The sequence below is a fragment of the Micromys minutus genome, assembly GCF_963924665.1.
Source record: "Micromys minutus genome assembly, chromosome: 27".
NCBI lineage: Eukaryota > Metazoa > Chordata > Mammalia > Rodentia > Muridae > Micromys > Micromys minutus.
In genome coordinates, this window is record NC_137962.1 from 37,094,042 (window position 1) to 37,115,226 (window position 21,185).

A 21,185-nucleotide genomic window follows, 5' to 3' on the forward strand; every position below is an offset into this window, starting at 1 on the left:
GTGAAAAACAATAAAGTATGACTCACAATTTTTGTGGACCTTTCCCAGCCCAGGCTGTCTACAAGCACTACAGCCGTGCGTACTGTAAGTCATTAGCGAAACCATGGCCATATCTAACTCAATGGTTTAGAGCATCAACCCCGTTTTTTTTGACTCTTACCTGCTGTGCTATATTCTAGTCTGTAAATACCCACTTATATCAATCTTGTTATCCCACATTACTACATAGATGTATATTTTGAGACAGAAGCTCATGTAGCCTAGGTTGACCTCAAACTTACACTATAGCTAAGGATGACTCTGAACTGATATATAATGGATATATTCCTTAAGTGCTGCAACTTGACACACACCAATATTATTTAATCTCCTGTAATTTAAACTTCCCCTGGTTTTCAAAGGAAGCCCAGAAGACAACAGAAAATCTGTAAAGAAGGCTGAGTTTAAATACACATATAAGGCTATTGTTATCAGTGAAACAACAAAATATAGTTTACTTTTTAACAATATTTCTAAATGGCTAATTTCAGTCTTGTAAATAAGTCACACCAACCAAAATGCTCTGGGTAGATGGAAAAGGATTTGTCACCTTTGGCACTCTCTGAAGGCTGAACCACTGACTCCACCCGGCACACGCACTCAGTATTGGTCTCTTTTTCACAGGGTTGAGTTTTTCTTCACTGGCTCTGCTCTGCACCTCTCTTCAATATGACATTACACACCTTACATGCATGATCAGTTCAATCAGCATTTGAGAAGGACATGCTATCATTTCTATGCCTGTCTGCAAGCCAACACACGCTACACGTAAGCCAGTGAATTCACTACAGGTTTGCCCCAGTGGGACCTTTCTCATTACTTGAAGCTCACCTTTGCATAAAGAAAGGCTTCGTCTACTGGAGCTTTACTGGCAAACATGGTCTCTATGAAAGCCTGCAAAGAGGGAGGGAAAAATGAATTCAGTGTCATTTTGGAGGTTGGAGTTCCGAATTTAGGTTTAATACTCAGCAAAACACACCCACACCTACAAACACTCACAGACATACACACTCAAACCAAACATATGTACACGTGTAATTGGAAACAATAAGGACAGAAATTATAGTTCTAAATCAACTCAGCTTTTATACAAAAACAACATAAAACCTGATGTTTATAGGAAGGTGTAGGATACCTGTCATTTGCCTCTCATCAAGCTCTTCAGGTTACAAAAATCTCAAGGCAGATACACCCAATATTATCTGAACTTAAAGGACTTACAAAGAGAAAGACTCAGTCAGTATTCATCATCAGACGACAAAACACTGGCTCTGAACATAATGTGGGAAGTGAAGAAGAAAACTTTGAGTCTAGACTTCTTGACTCAAACTCTGGCAAAGCACTCAAGAGCTCTTACAGATGTGTGTGTGAAAAGGCCTGGAGGCAGAGAATGAGCTCTCTAGGTCTAGAAGACACAGGAGCACTGTACTGTCTAGGTTGCTAATCAGTCTCTCAGGAAAGACAAAACTCAGTCAAAATTGTGGACATACTGCTGTGAAAGGGATAAAAATTAAAGTTAGGTTAAAGATCAAAATGAATGGTGGTACATTTCTTTTCTGAATATGTGGGTGATAAGCAGATAACATCTAAAATCCACCCCTCCTTTCAAAGAAAAAATGCAAAACTTACAGGCTCCTTCCTTCCAGTACTCACTGGGATAAAATAAGCCAACCCAACCGGTAAATATGAAACAACTTAATACTCACATGGCATTCACAACTCACTGCCTATACCAATATGGAAGGCTTACAATTCAGGAGACTAAGAATAGGATATATAAGGCCCCAGAACAAAACATCCAAGCCTCTGCAGTACTTGATAAAGTGCAGACTATGCAACAGAGAGAACAAGTTGATGGTGACTGGCATCCTATGTAACTTCTGCCTAATAAGATTTTCTCGTTATGATTTACCAGGGAGAGCCAATAACAATTTATATTCCTCAACTGGGTGGTGGCAGCACATGTTTTTAATCCCAGCACTCAAGCATCGGAGGCAGTCAGATCTCTTGAGTTTGAATCCAAACTGGTCATTCTAGGATATCCAGGACTACACAGAGAAACTGTCTCAAAAAATAAAATCCAGGCTGGAGAGATAGATGGCTTAGCAGTTAAGAGCACTAACTGCTCTTCCCGAGGTCCTGAGTTCAATTCCCAGCAACCACATGGTGGCTCACAGCCATCTATAATGAGATCTGACATCCTCTTCTGGTCTGTCTGAAGACAGCCACAGTGTACTCATACACATAAAAATAAATAAATATTTTTTAGAAATCCACTACTAACAAAAACCCAACAACAATAATAACAAAAACAATTTGTATTTCCAAACATATTTACAGAGTCACCTCAAGAATATATAGGGTAGTGGAGGTGCAGCTCAGTGGTAGATGTGATTAGCAAATTCATGAAGTCTTGGGTTCAATTTCTAGCAATCATCTTTTCAGGAAATAATTTTAAGAATAAATATTTTTTCCATATTGCCACAGTTCAGTGAGAGAGGACCTAGATTTAGCACAACTGGTGTCTTAAAAGTATTTTTTTTTTTCTTAATTTTTGTAATGCTCTGGCATCTGTGGCTGTCTGTGAGGGACTGCTCTTCCCAGGGTTATGCTAATACTTAGATATCTTAGACACAGCAACCACCTTGCCTTTGAGTGCCTTTTACCATGTAAACAAGCCAGTAATCAATCTTTTATCCTTCCTCACGTCCACCCCCAATTTGAGTCTTTTTACCAAACGTATGCAGTTCAAAACACTGTAACTTGCCCTAAATGATCCCAGGCAATGAGATAAGAAAACCAGAGTCCTTATCTGCAGCCCAAAGCCCACCCAAATTATTCATATTCTAATCCTAAGTCTGCCTTTCCTGCCCGAATATATACTTTCCTCTTGTTCCTTCTGCCTCCTGGAAGTTCAGGAGTGGGTAAGATCTCAATGCAAGAACAATGTGACCACTGAGCTAAAACAGAAGTTGCCTTTGCTGATAAAGGAACTAGTAAGGGCCCTAAAAGGTAAGGATCCTAACCACTCGGGTGAATGCTCACTTGGGTCACTGTCAACAGACATGCAAGTGGTGTAATAAGCAGAAGTGGACCATGAAGAAATGGACAAGGACCCCCTTCCAACAGTGATGTGTCTAGGTATGCTGCCCCAGGAGTGAGGGTAAACATGCTCCTTCTTGGTATTTACTGTTGTTGTAATCAATAGCAGTTGTTTGTATGAAGAAGAGTAAAAAGTGGGAAGGAAGGAAGGGTCCCATCCACATAGGTAACTGCTCTAGAGAAACCTTCATGGCAGTTCAGAGAGCTGCTGAAACTCATGAAAGAAACCCTCTGCCAAGGAACTCAAGGAGACTGGAAGCAACAAGGCTATGGCTTGTCTGATCTCAAGGTTATGGTATCAATGAAAGAAAGATCAGCACTGTGCTGATCTGATGTCTTGCACTGGGTCTTACCAGAGCACAAAGTGTTAATAAAAACTGCCCTGGTGGCCAATAGCAGTTCTATTTTTTCTGTATGGTGCTATCAGTGGAGTAGCTTGATAAAACTTCAGTGGGAAATTATGGGTTACAATTGATGAAATGCTTGACTGTAATAGCCATCGGAATCAAATGAAGTTGCTCAATTCAATTCTAACTAAAAAATAAAATAAGACAATGACCAGTGAGTTGACAGTAGGCAAAGGTGCCTGCCATGTAATCCCTCAAATTCATGTAAAGGGAGGAAAGAATGAATATCATAAATTGGCTTGTGATCCTCACTGTACACTGTAGCATGTGCACACAATAATAAAAAAATAAAGGGTCTCATGCATGGTTGCCTGATCATAAGTATCACAAAAGATACCAGAACCACAAATTTTCAAAAGGTCACTGCAACCTTATACAAAAAAAATACTCCTGTAAAACTTGTCTGTATAATCTGAGATTGGCACTAGCCTTGTTATTCATCCTTGGACAAGTATTATTGCTTCAAAATGTTTTGCAATCTTCCCTTTTGCCTTGAAAGTTTTTCCCTTGTCATAACCTTTGGATATACTCACAGCTTGCACATCTGTGCTATATGCTATTCTCAAATAAATAATACTACTCTTTGAGGACAGTTACGGAGGCTGACAAACATGTTACCAACCTTCTGTAGAGGTTAAACACAGACAACAAAGGCCAGGGAGATGGCTCAGTGGGTAAGATGCTGCCACTAAAACTAAGTACCTGACTTTGATCCTCACAGTCCACATGGTGGAAAGGGAAACTGAATCTCACTAATTGTCTTCATATGCACCATGGTATATCCATAGATAAATGTGGTCAAAGACAGAGGAAATAAGCTGGGCAGTGGTGCACACCTTTAACCCATGAAAATGAAGAGTTTGAGTTTTATAATCTAACAAAGAAATATTTTTAATAGCAGCCATACCTCTGATGTCAGCTTCCCAGCAATTTGCATTCTCTCAATTTCTGCAGGAGACTTAACTAGCCGTAGGCGCTGTATCAGCTGCTGGACACTCCGAACCTTGTTCTTGCTCCTGGATTTGGCTTCAGTTAGAGGCTGCATGTAGTCAGAGTGAAGTTGTACATGAGAAGGCTTCATCCAGTCATACCAAACCATGTTCGTCTCAGCTGAAAACGGAAATCCCAAAATAAGTTTAAAAACAACAGAGGCTGAAGGCCCACTTTAATGGTAGAACGCATCGGAATAGGGAATATCTCAGCGGTGGACTCCTGCCTAGCACACACAAGTCCCTGATTCTTTCAAAAATGAAACACAAATGCGTGAAAAAAAAGATATATTGAGCAAGACAAAACTAAAAAAATCTATTGTGTAGAATCCTAAAGGTTCGAGTGATACTTTCTCAAGACAGAAGCATCTGATGGGTCTGGCATAAATCATTGGAAAGGTCATTCTCTGAACACGATGCGACACTTTGAAATATAGACAGCTTTCTACTACAAAATGTTAGTGTTCTTATGAAAGTGACAGATGGGCCTAAAGCTTTATTATAGTCAAAATTAATGTTTTTTTTTTTTTTTTTTTTAACTTTTAAAGAATAAACACAGCAGTTGTTCTTTACCTCCACAGCTGATTTCTGCCCTCCTGCATTACTGGGCATAAAAATGAGTGCGATCTGCTTAATCACTTGTATAAGACGGCCTAGAGATAAGCTAGCAAAGTGCTTCCAGTTTGTATCTGTCATTTGGTTTGCTGTAAGATCTAAAAGGGTGGTGCATTTGTCTTCAAGACTGGGCTCTAAGACTGTTCTTAACCTTCCTAATGCTGAGACCTGTGGTCATCTCAACTATAAAGTTATTTTAATAGCTACTTCATAACCATAGTTTTGCTAGTTATGAATCTTTATATAAACATCTGATAATGCAGGATATCTGATGTGCAAACTGCAAAGGAGTCAGGAGCCATAGGCTGAGAGCCACTGTTCTAAGGCTCATATTGAAAATGATGTACACTACTCAGCAGTTTGTATATAACTCATCTTTTTGCTAATAGTGGACCAAGAATGACATTCTTCACTAAATCTGTAGGGTTGTATGATTAAAAAGTGTATTGGGACACAACAGGAGAAGAATTGAGGAAACTTGGACTGGGTATGCATTATGATGCTACAGGCCAAACATTTTAAAAATAATAATGTCAGGGCTGGAGAGATGACTCAGTGGTTAAGAGCACTGACTGCTCTTCCAGAGATCCTGAGTTCAATTCCCAGCAACCACATGGTGGCTCACAACTCACAATGGGATCTGATGCCCTCTTCTGGTGTGTGTGAAGACAGCTACAGAGTACTCATATATAAAATAAATAAATCTTTTTTTAAAATGTCATTAAATATATAGTACATAGAAAATAATTATAATAGTATATGTCCTAATTATCTCAAAATAAATAATATGTATTACTTATATTCAGCATAAGAAATCAAAGCACCACATGGGTTGGTTTTGTATGACAGTGCTGGGGTTGGAACCTGAAACCTGGTACATGCCAGGCAGATGATATACTATAAAATAAAACTCCAATGCAGATTTTTAAAAACACTTGAAAATAAGTTTATTAGACTCATTAATACTTTCCAGTATCTAGCACTTTTACCTATCACACTACTAACATTAGATTAATGGGTCAGTCAGGCATGGTGGCATTTGGGCAGCACCTTTAATCCCACAGGCGGCGGGGGGGGGGGGTGGTGTCTCTGTGAGTCTCAGGACAGCTGGGGCTATGTAGAACCCTGTCTTGGAAAGAAAAAAAGTAGATTTAAGCTGGGCTGGGCATGCCTTTAGTCTCAGCACATGGGAAGCCGAGAAAAGTATATCTCTGTGAATTCCACGCCAGCTAGAGCTACAGTGAGACTGTGTCAAAACAAGCGAGATAGCAAAAGACCCAAGCAAACAAAAAGGATACTGAAGGCGATTGGCTGACAACTTTAGCTACACCACAGGAACTGTGCGACAGTCAGAGCCAACTCCATAAAGCTGCCCTCTGACATCCACCATGCTGTGGCCTATCTGTCCCTCCATATCACACACCCATGCATGCACTTAAAAACAAACTTTAAAGAAATGATGTGTGTGTGGATAAGAAAAGTGGATAAGACAGTGAATAAGAAAAGTCCTCTGAAGAAACACATGGACTATGAGGATTTAACTATAAATGGTTAAATAAATTTAAAAAGTGTAGGACTATTTTGACTGTGTGTGTGTACCACGTTTGTGCCTGCAGAGACCAGGAGAGGGCAGCATATTCCCAGGGATTGGAGTTAGGATGGTTTTGAGCCACCATGAGGGCAACTTTTGATTAAAGACATGCCAAGCCCACCTTTTATCAATGGGTGAAAGAAAACCAAACCCAGGTCCTCTGGAAGATCAACCACTGAGTCACTTCTCCAGCCTCAGGTTAATTTTGACTGCCAAAGTCAACAAAGGCAGCAACTTATATAAGAAATTCAAAAGCCAGAAAGAAAATGGTTTTGAGCTCAACATTTCTGTGGATTCCTTTAGCCACAGCTCCAAGATAGGTCTCACTTAACCCAGGCTAATCTTAAACTTTTACATATGTTCATGTCTCAGGCACCCTGAGTGCCGGGATACAACATGTACCACCACATTTAGCAATAGTTCTGTTTTCTACAATGGACACGTCTCTTCATGATACCCAAAGAAATGCTACAGGAAAATTATTTTTGAAAGTAACAATTATAGGTCAAGGTAGTACTTGGCCTATAGTTTGGCTTTACTAGCATTACCTCTCAGTTTTGGTAGCAGGTGCTGAAATTCTTCCAGAGGGTAGGCTTCATCCACTCCAGTTAAGGCTATTGCTCCATCTGTGCCAGATCGAGGGCCATCCCACAATTCTCGAGCAGGATCTCTCCGAGGCACAAAAAGCATGGCCTTATGGGATGGTAACTGCTTCCCAGAGAAGCTCTGAAGGACCAGGATGCTATCAGGCTCTTGGAATCCACAGAGATACAGGAAGTTGTTGTCCTGATGGAATGTGTAGGGGATGTCGTTGCTCATATAGTATGTAGGGTTAGAGAGCACCACCACTGTGTGGTCTGTCCCACTGTGCCCTTGTGCTTCTTTGTGGACCAGACTCATAAGTTTATGTCTTCGAAGTGCATATTCCACCTGAGACAGGCCTGGTGTCACCTCCCCTAGAAATGGCAAGAAAAAAAGGTCAATTGATGTTTGAATGGCTCTACTGCTGAGTATCTGAAGTCCTGTAAAATGAACTGTTAGATGGAGACATACATAATCATTTCTTTAATTGATGATATAGTACACAAGGAGTTAAGATAATCCGGGCTTTTATTTCTCTGCAATACTGTAGTCAAATGTGATTACATTGGAAAAATGTGATTATGACCTCCTAGGATTTAGTAAAGATCTTAGGTTCCTTCTTTCATTCATCTAATCAAGTATTATTTAAAAAATATTTGATTTATTTTTCCTGTTTGGGTGTTTGTATGCTTGTATGTATGTCTATATACTATGTGTGTGCTGGAACTCTACAAGGCTAGAAGAAGCTGTTAGGTCCTCTGGAGCTGTAATTACAGATGGTTGTGAGCCACCAAGTGGTGGTGGTAACTAAACCTGGATCCTCTGCAAGAGCAGCAAGTGTTCTTAGCTGCTGAACTACTTCTTCAGGCTCTTATAGAGCATTATTATATGGTAGGAACTGCTAAGCATATAGTCAAAGTTTCCCTGAAATTGCAATATATTAAATACATTTTGTTACATTGTTTCTATATGACTTCCCTGTAAAATGAATGCAACATATTACCAAGGTACAGAATAATTGAATATAGTAAAGAATTTTCTGCACTTTCAAGATCTTAAAAAAAAAAAAATCTCAGCCAGGTGGTGGTTGTGCACACCTTTAATCCCAGCACTCAGGTGGCAGGTAGATCTCTAAGTTTGAGGCCAACCTGGTCTATAAAGTGAGTTCAAGATCTTCCATATGAAACCCTGTCTTAAAAACTAAAACTAAGCCAAACCAACCAAACAAACAAACCAAAACAAACCCAAACAAACCAAAACACAAACCAAAAACCCCCACAGCCAACCAAAGAATCTCCTCTGAATTCCTAAGGTATACTATATCTTTCTAGCAAGAGCTGTCACCCTTTATCTTGTATTTACAGTGATCTGAGCATATCCACTAAAAATCCACAGTAATACTATCCATTTTTTGAGGCTGCTGTGAAAATCAAATATAGCATGTAGTTCCTTTTTCCTCTTTAAATTTGGAATTATATTCATTTATTCATTCATTAATTTACTGTGAGAGGGTAGACATTTACATGACACAGCATGCATGCTGGTCCCAGAGACTGTTTAGGTTTTAGGCCTTTTTAGATTATTATCATTTATTTTATTTTACTTTGAGACAGGGTTTCTCTGTGTAGCCCTGGCTGTCTGGGAACTCCCTCTGTAGAGCTGGGTGGCCTCAAATTCAGAGATCCACCTTTGAGTGCTGAGATTACAAGTGTTTTGCCATCACTGCTAGGCTTATTTTATTTCTTTTGTATGAGTGTTTTTTTTAAAACATGTTTGTATGTAAATCATGTCTGGTGCTCAAAGAGGCCAGAGGGCATCAGATCTCCTGGAACTACAATTATGAATGGTTCAAAGCCTCCATCCAGATCCTCTGAAGGAGCAAAATGTGTTCTAAAATGCGGAGCCATAAGTCCAGCCTCTCCCCAGCCCCATATGCATGGTTTTTAAGAATAAAACCCCAGGGAATCTTTTGAAAGCTATAGACTCTTGCTTTTCTCTAAACTGCACATGGGTAGATACAAACTTCTGACATAAAAGTTCAAAGGGCTAGATTTCCCCTCTGTCTCTTTCAACTCAACTGAAAGCTATTGAAAAGGGCTATGTGTTGATGCCTGGGTGAACCTTTAGGAAATAAAAACTGCCTACTTTCAGTCTATATTCTAGAGCAAGAAACAAAACAAAACAAAACAAAAAAACCCAATGAAACAACCATTGAGGGCTAATGAGATGGCTCAGTGGTCAAGAGAGAACACTCTCTTGTAGAAGACTTGTTAGGTTCCCAGCTCCCTATGACAGATGGCTCACAACTGCCCATAATTCTAGCTCACGGGGCTTCAATACCTCTGGCATCCAAAGATGAACTCATTGAAATATATCCACACAACTAAAAAATAAAAACTTAAAAATTAAGAGAGAGCAATTTACCAAAGCATATCCCTTCAACCTTCACTTGCTGCTGCCAATATCCTTGCCTGAGAAAGAAACAGATTCCATGTTCAAGAGCACTCAACCTACAGCATACCAAGGACATGGCAAGTGTTCTGCCGACATTTCTACCCCAAGGAAACTGGAATCTGCTTGTTATATCCCTGTATGTTTCTATCCATACTTCTTTTCTGTTCTCCTTGATGATCTATGAAGAAGACTTCTGCTGCTTGTGAACATGGCAAAAGTATACTGCAAGAGGCTCTGTGTCTTTACAGATTCTTGTATATTCTTTGGACCACCAGTCATCCCTGCTAAATCCACATTGCAGACTTTCAACCTCTATTCACTCATGAACTCTGCTATCTGGCAACTTTCCAATAATATGAAACACCTGAAGTTTCTTGCATGCCCACTGCACGTACAGCACTAACTACCCTGTATCAACTCACTTAATTCATACAATAACTAATGCACTATTAATTCTCCCACCAGTGGCCAATTTCCAGGTGTAATTATGCAAAGACAACTATGGATCAGTGCTGTGTGAAAAGGCACAGAATAAAACCAAACATATAATTTTAGAAAAGAAGCAAACTTCTCTTTATAGCACTCTATTGGGAGTGAGATTAGAACACACGAAAATCTCTGTTGAACCTGCTCCTGTCCTACTTAAATTCTAAGGAGTATATGCTTTGATAATTAATATTATATAGAGAAAAATTAAGCAATAAAGGAAAACTTTGGGCTTGGCATGGTGGTACATAGCTTTCTCAAGACCTGGTAGGCAGAGGTAGGAGATCTGATCTTTGTGAGTTCTAGACCAGTCCAGCCCACAGTGAGATTGTATCAGATATAAATAGATAAACAAATAAACAAATAAATAAATAAAAGAAAGATAATGGGAAGATGTTTCAAGCATGAGGACCTGACTTTGGCTCCTCAGTGTCTATGTAAAGATGAGCAAGTTGGTACACACATAATCCTAGAGCTGGAAAGGAAGACAGATCCTGGAGACTTGATGGCCATCTAGTCTAACTGAACTAACCAGCTCCAGGTCTACTGAGACCTCCATCTCCAAAAATAGGGCGGAGAGTACTAAAGCAAATGCCTGATGCTGATCTCTGGCCTCTATAAGCATCCCTGACTGTGTATATGTGTGTATGGTCTATGACATCACTGGCATTAATGGACCCATATTTCTGGACAAACCCCACACTCATAAGCATTTTTAGAATTCGCTTTCTGCTGCTGTGATAAACATCACTGCATTTGCATCCTAGTAGTTTTATGTCCTGTGTACCACTGTTTTCCCCCTGCCTTTGTCATAGTTCCCAGAGTATTCTAGTAATCAGAGGAGGACCTTGGAAGTTCTCTTTGTAACTATGTTCAGCATATGTAACTCAATTGTTTGTGCTCTACTTTGGAACTGTCTAATTGCACTTACTTGTATAGAACTAAGTACAGCAAATCCTGCAGTGTGCATTCTATTAATAAAATATATTTAGGCCAGGCATGGTGACACATATCTTTGATCCAGCACTTGGGAGGCAGATGCACATAAAACTGTAGTTCAAGGATAGCCTGGTCTATGTAGTTATGTGCCAAGACAACCAGGAGCTAGTTACACAGTGAGATCCTGTCTCAAAACATAAAACAAACAAACAAAAAACCCCCCAAAACCTTAAGTTAAAAATATGAATAATAAAAATTTTGCTCACTCTTCTTGATAATCAAAAGTCACCCTGATACAAAGTCAAAAATGATTTCATTATTGTTTTCTATAAAACTTGGATTTGACTAGGTTGTGATGAATTTTCTGTAATTTGACATGTTCCACACACTATATACACTAACCTCTACCCTGAATAGATGTTTTGCCAAAAAATTTTGAAATGTTCTGCTACATTCTACACAACCAAAAACCCTTGGAACTCTCCTAGCCTTGCAGTTTTGGGGGCTATATAAGCCCCACTTTTTCCTATGTTCAACGCTATTTTTCTTAACCCTTTAGAGCCCTGTCCAACAGAAAATAAAGCTTGCTTAACTTGTCCAAGAATTTGAGTAATGGTCTTTACTCTCCTTCAGTTGGATTAAACAAAGAACTCATCCCTACTTCTTTACCTTCTGAGATGGAGCCTCCCAAGTCTCCTAGAACCATTGGATAGAAATCTGAACTTTGCACCAGAGCTAATGCACAGCTTAACTCTCTAGTAACTATTCATGTTAAATTTGCCATTGTTACTCAACATTGGAAATGTTCTAGTTATCCAAGCAGCACATGTGTGTAGGTGCATGTGTACATGTATGTGTGTATGAAGGCAAATAAGGTTTGAGGAGCAAAGTGACAGCTCATTGCATCAGGGAGGTCTGAGAATGGGTTGTCCTGCTGATCTAGTTCCATAAAAGCAGAGACTAGTTATAATTTTAACTCCTAATTCTGCTGCCTTCATTGCTAAGAGCTGGGATTACAGGCATGTATTACCACACTCAGTTTTCAGGGTTCTAGGGACTGAAACCAGGTTCTTAGGCATGCTAGGCAAGTGTTCTACCAACTGAGCTATAGCCCCAGCCTCATTTAAAGCATTAATTTATGAAATCTAGTTTCATGAGAATGATTGTTTTAAAGTCTTTAAAATATTGGTTATATTTTTCCAAGTCTAGTAACTATCAGCAGTTTGGAATGATCATTAGCAAAGTGCCTTCAAACTTCCAAAATTTCAAAGCAGTAAAGTAATAAATCATAAGAAAAACTTACATAGGAAAGGTGCCTTTTCATCTGTTGGGGAGAGTGGAAAGCATGTAAAGAATGAACTTTGTACTCTATTAGTAAGCTTGGCAGTTCTTGATCACAGAATCAACAGTTCATCTGGCCTGGATTTCTTCTGATAAAACTGTTATTTCTAGGTAGGCATTCTGGCACTTTGTGAAACTGTAAATGATTAGGGATTAAAGTTTTATCTTGTGGAATCAATTAAAGACAGAGGGGCCAATCAGAACACTAGAAGTCTCACAGTCAATTCTAAACTGTAGCCAAGAAGGAAGTTCCTTCAAGACATTTAAGGATGGGCCTGTTAGGACAGCAAGAAGATTGTTCTTCATGTTTTGTTAGCCAAGCAGAAAACCCAGAGAGAAAAGAGCAATGAAGACTGAAAATGGCTGAAAAAATGCAGATTTTTGCTGTACTCTAGGTATGTAGTTTAATTATTTCCCCAAACTAACTAGACTGATATTTTAAAGTGGTCTATTATGAAAAGAATTGGTTAATATTAGGTAACTAATTTAATACTAGTTTTTACTGTATACAAAGTAGTTCATGAACTGATTCACAGGTAGAAAAGAGAAATTATTTTGTTTCCTTTGTAATGTGAGACATGAGCTTCTGAAAAATAAAATAATAACCAAGTAGACTTCATTTGTATGTATTGAGCAAAACAAGAGACAGAAAGGGCACATACCATACAATTTACTTATAGGGCAACATAAACAGGCATTTTGATCTTAAAACCTGAGGGATGGTTTTGTATGGGTGTAGGGGATCACCACAGCAGGGCATGAGGGAACTGTTTAGAGAACTGAATGTGTGTGTCTGTCTGTCTGCCACAGTACATATGAAGAGGTCAGAGGCCTCTGGGTTTCTGTCTTCACCTGCCATCTTGTTTGAGACAGGGTCTCCTGTTTGTTGCTGCTAGGCTAGTTGGCCCATGAACTGTGGCAACACATGTAAAGTACTGTCTCTGGCTGTTTACATGTGTTCTCGGTATTCAAACTCAGGGCCACAGCAAGCACTTTTACCCATTAAGCCATCTCCCCCGCCCCAGGTTGGCCTCAAACTTATGTGTTGTTGAGGACCTTGAAGATCTGAGCCTCTTGAATACAAATTTTAAAAGGTTCTATGTATTGACCAAGTTCTAGGTTGCACTCATGGCTTTCTTTGCCAGAACATACTAAATTGTAGATTTGTACAACTCTCTGGACATATATCTTATCTGACTAAAACCATGCCCTCTAAATTTTTATAAGAAGGAAGACATCTTTCAGGGCTGGGGATAGAATTCAGCTTAGAATGTTTCCTTAACATGAACTAAGGTATACTGTTACACCACAGTATACCATCCCCAAAACAGCAACAACAAAAACACTTAAAAATAAATAAACCAACACCCCCAAATTCAACTGCATTTCTTTTTATGTAGCAAGAGAGACTGAAACTATTTCTAGATTAGTATTTGTCTTAAGTGTTATATACTAATGCATGGTATAAAATTTGGGATGGGAATATAGCTCAGTGGTAGAGCACGTGGCTAGTATAAGCATGCATAATGCCCCATAGGCAATTCCTCAGTACCACCACGAAAGAAAAAGAGAGGAGGAGGGAAATTTTGGTGTGTTGGAATCTTAGTTTAGCAAATCAGTGACTTGGGAAGAGCTTTAGTTTCCTCATCTATAAAACAAAAAAATAGAGGCTAGAGAGATGGCTCAGTGGTTTTGAGCACTGGCTGCTCTTCCAGAGGTTCTGAGTTCAAATCCCAGCAAACATATTGTGGCTTACAATCATCTTTAATGAAATCTGATGCTTTTTGTGGTGTGCATGAAGACAGAGTACTCATGTACATAAAATAAATAAACAGAACCAAATAATAAATAGGTACTTTACAAAGTTGTCAGGAGGAAAAAAAATGCTGCCAAAATACAACAGCAAACACAATATAAGTACAAGCTATAATTATTATCAAAAATTAAGCTACAATTAGCAATTGCTAGCTGTGTGCCATACAAGTGATACCAGCACCTAGAAGATTGAGAAAGGAGAAACCTTTTGAGGTTAACCTGGACTACACAATGAATGCCTATCTTAAACTCAAAAACTGACGGTAGAGCCAGGCATGTGTGGTTCTGTATTTCCAGAACTTAGAGGTAGCAGGATTTAGAGAATAAGGTTATCTTTATGCTACATAGCAAGTTCAAAGCCATTTAGCCTATATAAAACCCAACCCAAACCAAACCAAAAAAACACTACACTTGAGAGATTGTTATTGTGGTAATGCAATTGCTGGTAGGATTTTGGAAGAGGAAAACTGACATGGACAATCACTATTCATATCCAAGTAATTATGTGCACAGAAGTCTCAGGTCTTGGTTTTTTCATCCAACAGCTACAAGTCAGAAATGACCATTTAGGGTTGTGCTGGTCAGGTCTTCCCTGCTCCCCCAACATAACAGAAGTCATAGTCATCTGGAAAGAGAGAACTTCAACTGAGAAAATGCCTCCATAAGGTTGATGTATAGGGCTGGAGAGTTGACTCAGAAATTGAAAGCATTTGTTGCTCCTTTGGAGGGTCCAGTTTGATCCCTAGCACTTACATGGCAGCTTATAACCATATGTAACTCCAGTTTTGGGACCACAGAAGTAAATAAACAAATAAATGATAAAAAATAAAATCAAATTGAATTTTTTTTTTTTTTACAATTCAACTCTAGTTGGCAGTGCACAGAATTCCAGATGATAGTTATAATATAAAGGTGAACCAAAACTGAGTCAACATGAATTAGACATACAGGTAAAAAGCTATAAAAGTAAAGAACATATGCAGCAGATAATCTTTGTTCAGAGCTCAGAGGTGAAGGCTATTGCTCAGCGAAAAACACATGTATAGTCTTTATGAAGTTTTGGGTCTAGTTTCCAGGAAACCTCCAATTCCAGGGGATCTTCTGACATCTAGACATCAGGTATACATGTAGAGTATGTGTGTGAATGAGTATATACAAGCACACACATGCACTAGCACACAGACACACACACAGACACATACACACACACACACACAGGCAAAGCACTCATGCACATAATGTAAAATAAGTCTAACAACAACAAAACAAGTTGAGATGGGGCTGGAGAGATGGCTCAGGGGTTAAGAGCACTGACTGCTCTTTCAGAGGCCCTGAGTTCAATTCCCAGCAACCACATGGTGGCTCACAACCATCTGTAATGAGATCTGATGCCTTTTTCTGGTGTGTCTGAAGACAGCTACAGTGTACTCATATAAATTAAAAAAAAAAAAATTAAAGGAAATTTTTATGTTCTGTGTGATCAGCACTAAGACTAAACACTGATGTTTTGTTTCAGGTTGTTTTTAATACTTTTTTCAGAGCGATATTCAGATTTGTGATAAAGGCAAAAATAAAAGTTATGTACAGAGTTAGAAAGCAGTGATTTAGATATGAAGTCAATCATCTTTGTAGGATTGTGATGTTCAAAGTCTGGGAAATGCAGCTTACCACAAAGTATTTCACCACAAGAAATCAATCATTTCAAAGCTGGTAAAACTTAAGAATCAATTCAACCTTTTCTTATTCCTTTAAACAGAAACTACAAGTAGGTTGATAGGGTTAAAAAAATGTAGTATCAACTGGACTACTATTTTGCTTACCTTACAGCTTTGAAAAACTCTGATTTCTTGTGTGTTTCAGTGGTGAGCTGCATTTCCTGAGTGTCAGCAGACTTCCCAGCAGGAATTCCAGTCTGATGACGAATCAGCCAAAGGAAGTCCTCACTGAGAGACACACTGGTATCATTCACTGAGTGGAAACAGTGAAAGAGTGACATATTTCTAAAGGGAATTTATATTATTAATACACATGCTTTTGTTTAAACTTACAGAAATATACATTTACCTTTCCATGGTGAAAGAAGTAAGTGATTTTCTTCAACCCTAGCTTTGTCTCTAAAGCCTTCTCTGCTTTACTCTGCTATCCCATCTCTGGGATACTATTCATAACTGCATTACTGTCTTCCTAAACATAAAACAAAATAATTTCAGACTGAACCTGGGCAATTGTGATGGCACATGGAGAAAGAAACCTTACCAGTCCTTTGCATGACTTTTAATCAGCTGGAGTAGGCCACTTCTCACAGCAATAAACATCTAGAAATTCTGTTCAATCTACACTGAAGTAATTAAAAATTTCAAAACAAACATTTAACATTTTAAATAGCAACAAAGGATCTACAGAAAATAGCTCTAGAAACTATGAATTAGAATTTTTCTTTAGAAAATACTGAAATATGAGGCTGGAGATGGCTTGATGCTTAGAAGTTAAAAGTACTGGCTGCTTTTTTAGGGAACCCGAGTTCAGTACCCTGGACCACTGTGGCAGCTCACAACCATCTCTAACTCCAGTTCTAGAAGTTATAATGGCCTCCAAGGGCAGTAGGCACATATGTGGTACATAGATATACATGAAGGCAAAACTCCCATAACAAAAATAAATAAACAAACTTTTTACTGGCTATTCTGAATCATAGTTTACTGCATTTATTATTCTAAACTAGATGTCAATAGAGTACTGGTAGTTCCATGGACGCATCTAAACTTAATTGAAATAAAAACTTAAACTCCCCAGTCACATAAACAATGTGAGTATTATGTATATACACATTGCAAAATAACACACAGCTAGTGAGAAAAATTTTAATGCATAGCAATATTCTAGGCAGAGTATCTAAACTGGAGAGATGGTTGTTACCATCGAAAGACTTACCTGGTCTGAGGAGGTGTGGATGTGTAACCGGGCTGGGCTGGCCTAAGTACCGGTTTGGAATCTCCTTTACCGGCAGAGGCTGGAGGGAGTACCTTCGCTGTAAACATAACATACATCCTGAGGAAAAAAACGAAGGATGAAATGGAACAGTGGATATGACCATCTTTATAGCATGTGTAGTTTTATCTGTTCCCAGCGGTTTGGACCCTTACAAAATGCACACTAGGACATCTTTCCTCTTCCCTCTAATATGCACGTGGCTCTTTCTCTGTGCCAGAGCTTGTATTGGGCCCTAAGAAACAGAAATAAGGTCTTTACCCTCACAGATTTTAGTATACTACATTACAATAAACACAAACACACAATACAGCTATGAAGAAGGAGCTGTAAAAAGGAGAAGGAGAAAAAAAGAAAAACAAAGAAGAGTCAGAAAGGAGTTTAAGGGTAGCCTGAGGATATATTTTAAAATTTGGAAAACCAGAGCTAACATTCTTATTGAGACTATGTTAATTCTAAGGAAACAAGTACTTGCTATTTCATTTAATCTTGTAATGTTATAGTCTGATAAGATAATGTCTGAAAAAATGCTTAATCATAGTTGACATATAATTGAGTATAGTTAGCATTAACTCAACAGAACTTTATTGTGGATATCACTGGAACACATGCTAAGCAAGATGCAAGAGTAAGATTGTTTGCACTAATCAACAAAATGAAGTATGGTGGAGCTGAGACAAAACAGAACATCACAGTGCTACATTATAAAGTGAGAGTCATATATACAGCAACTGTTACAAGATGGGTGAGGTCATTCCTAAAGACATTTGTGTGGGACTGCAGAAGACAGTGATCAGACTGTTCTGAACAGAAAGCCAAGTCACTTCCCCTTGAGGCGAGAAGTGAAAAGAAGCACAACACATATCATTGTAGCAGGCACCTCAAGTGAAAACCTGGTTTCTTTGGAAAGTCAGTTATGTCAAATGATATTTTTGTTGGGGTTCAGAGGTGAAAGAATGTTTCACTGAAACAGACAGATGAAAAGTGTTTTGCTATAGTGAACACGTGAAAGAACGTGTGATGTTTAGAAAGAATATATATGCTTAGAAAGAATATATATGACCCCACAGACAGTGTGAGAGCATTGGTTTGCCTTGCTCCAGCTAATGGTCTTTGCTGACAATACACATGCACTGGTTTGCTTTACATCGAATTGCTGAGCTTTGCTTGTGTTGACTTCATAGAGAGAAACTCACCAAAGAACTTCTGGTGAGGTTCCTGTGGCTTCTTGCTCCTTTTGTGGACTTGGGTGATTGGTGAACCTCCTGGTTTCTTCTAGATTGAACTGCCCTGGCTGATTTGTGTGTGGTGTCTGCTGAGTGGACTAGACTGCTGCCAATTCATGTTTTGTGTTTGCTAGTTGAAGAGACTGAGAACAACAAAGACTGGAATCTCCCTAAATAAGTAGTTCTAAACAGGTTCACTTCCCCTGTATCCTAATAACCTTTTTTCCCACTACCTCTGGTGGCTGGTGGGCTAGAGGGGAGGTTAAATCCTTCTTAGAGTAGATTGAGAAGAATTTATGCCTGCAGGCATTTGTGCAAATGTGCTTGAATGTAGAGAAGCAGGAGGCAGAGAGAACTCATGAGAACACACCAGTGCAACAGCAGGCTACTTTGCTAGCAGACCTAAAAAACCTTGTATGGTTTAGTGGATCTCTGTAAGTTCAAGGCCAGATTGGTTTACATAGTGAGGTCTATGGCAGCAATGGCTACACAGTGAGACCCTGTCTAATTTTTAAGATCAAAAATCCCCAAACAAATGAGTTATCAGGATCAGACATAGAAAAACAATTTACTTAAGGTCATACAACATTGGACAAAATGAGATTCAAATGTAGGATTATTTAAATTAAATCTTTGGACTTTATTCTTTGGACCAGACTCAATGCAGATCTTATTTAATCCTGACATAATTAGCATTGATTGTAAAGTCTTTGACATATATTCTGTCCAAAAGTGGAGTATTGTTAAGTCAGGTAGAGATAAAGATTTCTCTAGGGCCTGTGAAACATTATGGATTGGCATATATTTGACAGTTAGGAGTCTGTGTGTGATGTATATGCCAGTTTGTGAGTACATATGTGCATGCAAGTATGCGCACATGTGTGGAAGCCACAGGTTTACAAAAAGTGTCTTCTTCAGTTGCACTTGACTACAGTTTTAGAATCAGAGACTCACTAACCATGTAATTCACCAATCTGGCTTGACTGGCAGACCAGCAAGCTTCAACCTGAGTCCATGATAGGATTACAGACACATACCACCACAACCAGATGTGCAGATTTGCACACTTCTGATCTTGGATTCTGCCGAGGGTATGATATTATTATGGTATTTGCTATAGTAGCCTTGGGGACAAATGCAATGATTTGCTGAGCTTTCAAGGCACTTACTACAAGTCTATGTCTGCTCTTAAATCAGACCCAGATAGAAAAAGAGCAGATGTTGACTAATTTTTAATATTAAAAAAGTTATTAGCCAGGCAGTGGTGCCTTTAATCCCAGCACTCAGGAGGCAGATCTCTGAGTTTAAGGCTAGTATGGTCTACAGAGTAAGTTTTAGGACAGCCAGGGATACACAGAGAAATCCTATCTCAAACTATCTGCCACAACCTTCCCCCTACACACACACACACACACACAAAACAAAACAAAACAAAAACCCTACCACTACAACCAAAAAACAAACAAACAAAAAAAAACCCCAAAAAAACAAAAAAACTTTTTATAGAGAACTTCCAAAATTGAAAAAAATCACATTCCCCAATCAATCACACCCAAAGTTTATATATGTCAGTGAACTACATTTAGTAGCCATTTGGGATTGGAAGCTTTGGAGCTTCATATTGCTTTTTGTACTGACTAACAAATAAACTTTTATGCTTTTAAACCACCAAAAACAAAACCATCTACATGAGTGAGAACCAGAAAAACAACTTTACAGTTTCTTTTATAAGTTCCAACTTAAATATTTTTAAAACATTTACCCCTCAAGAGAAATAACTTTCTCCAGAGCACAGCAATCTTTGCCCCTTATATTTTTTTAGTTGCCTCTTGACAACAAGAGGGCTATGCTGGTGGCCAGGCATGTGTATGAGCATGGTGACAGGGTGAATGGGATGGAATGGTATAAAGAAAAAGACCACAGTTAAGAGCTCCGAGGCCAGGCTGAGGCTCAGAGGCACAACATTTAACTTTTGCATGCTGGGCTCTGGGTCAATCCCTGGCACTGAAAAACAGAGTTGGGAGTACTGGTTCAGGGGTGAAACATTTTCTTAGCACATCAAAGCCCAGTACTGAAGTACAGAAATAAAAAAATTTGTCAGACTCACCCCACTTCTTCACTGGTGAGTAATACCTGTTTCAACTGCAATTCATATAACAGCATAGCCATACTTTCCCTGCCTCCAACAGGAAGAAACACACTGTACTTGAGGCTTACAAAGTGTATTTGGCCAACTATTCTGTGTGTCAATTTATTAAGTTATGTGACCTAATTAGGTAAGTTTTTGTTTGTTTGTTTGTTTGTGTTTTTGAGCCATGGTTTCACTAATCCTCACTGCCCTGTAACTTGCAATGTAATCCAGGCTGGCAGGAATTGTCTCAGTAAACTCAGCCACATATATATACACATGTATATGTGTGTGTGTATTTGGGACTATGTAGCCTTGGTTGGCCCAGAACTTGCCATGTAGACCAGGCTGGCTCTGAACTCACATGTACCACCTGCTTCAATCTCCGTGGTGCTGGGATTAAAAACATGTACCACCATGCCTGGCTTTATTTTTATACTTTATTATAGTATGTTTTCCCAAATTCTGAGGGCTTCTTAGGAG

The 21,185-nt window shown here is 38.9% G+C and overlaps 1 protein-coding gene across 3 annotated transcripts in view; it reads right to left on the reverse strand.

Annotated features, from left to right (window-relative positions):
• The window catches only part of XPNPEP3 (X-prolyl aminopeptidase 3), a gene marked incomplete at its 3' end in the record, with an annotated part of 43,688 nt that overhangs the window by 12,226 nt on the left and 10,277 nt on the right, over positions 1-21,185 (reverse strand). For 2 of the 3 annotated variants that reach the window (XM_080939173.1, XM_080939175.1), the window contains exons 2-5: positions 17,292-17,408; positions 7,292-7,699; positions 4,456-4,658; positions 871-933 (exon numbers count right to left, since the gene is read on the reverse strand). In XM_080939173.1, the coding sequence (XP_080795299.1) occupies positions 871-933; positions 4,456-4,658; positions 7,292-7,699; positions 17,292-17,408 (791 nt within the window). Of the gene's footprint in view, positions 1-870; positions 934-4,455; positions 4,659-7,291; positions 7,700-16,180; positions 16,313-17,291; positions 17,409-21,185 lie in introns of those variants that run through there. The other variant, XM_080939174.1, reaches the window with a different exon arrangement.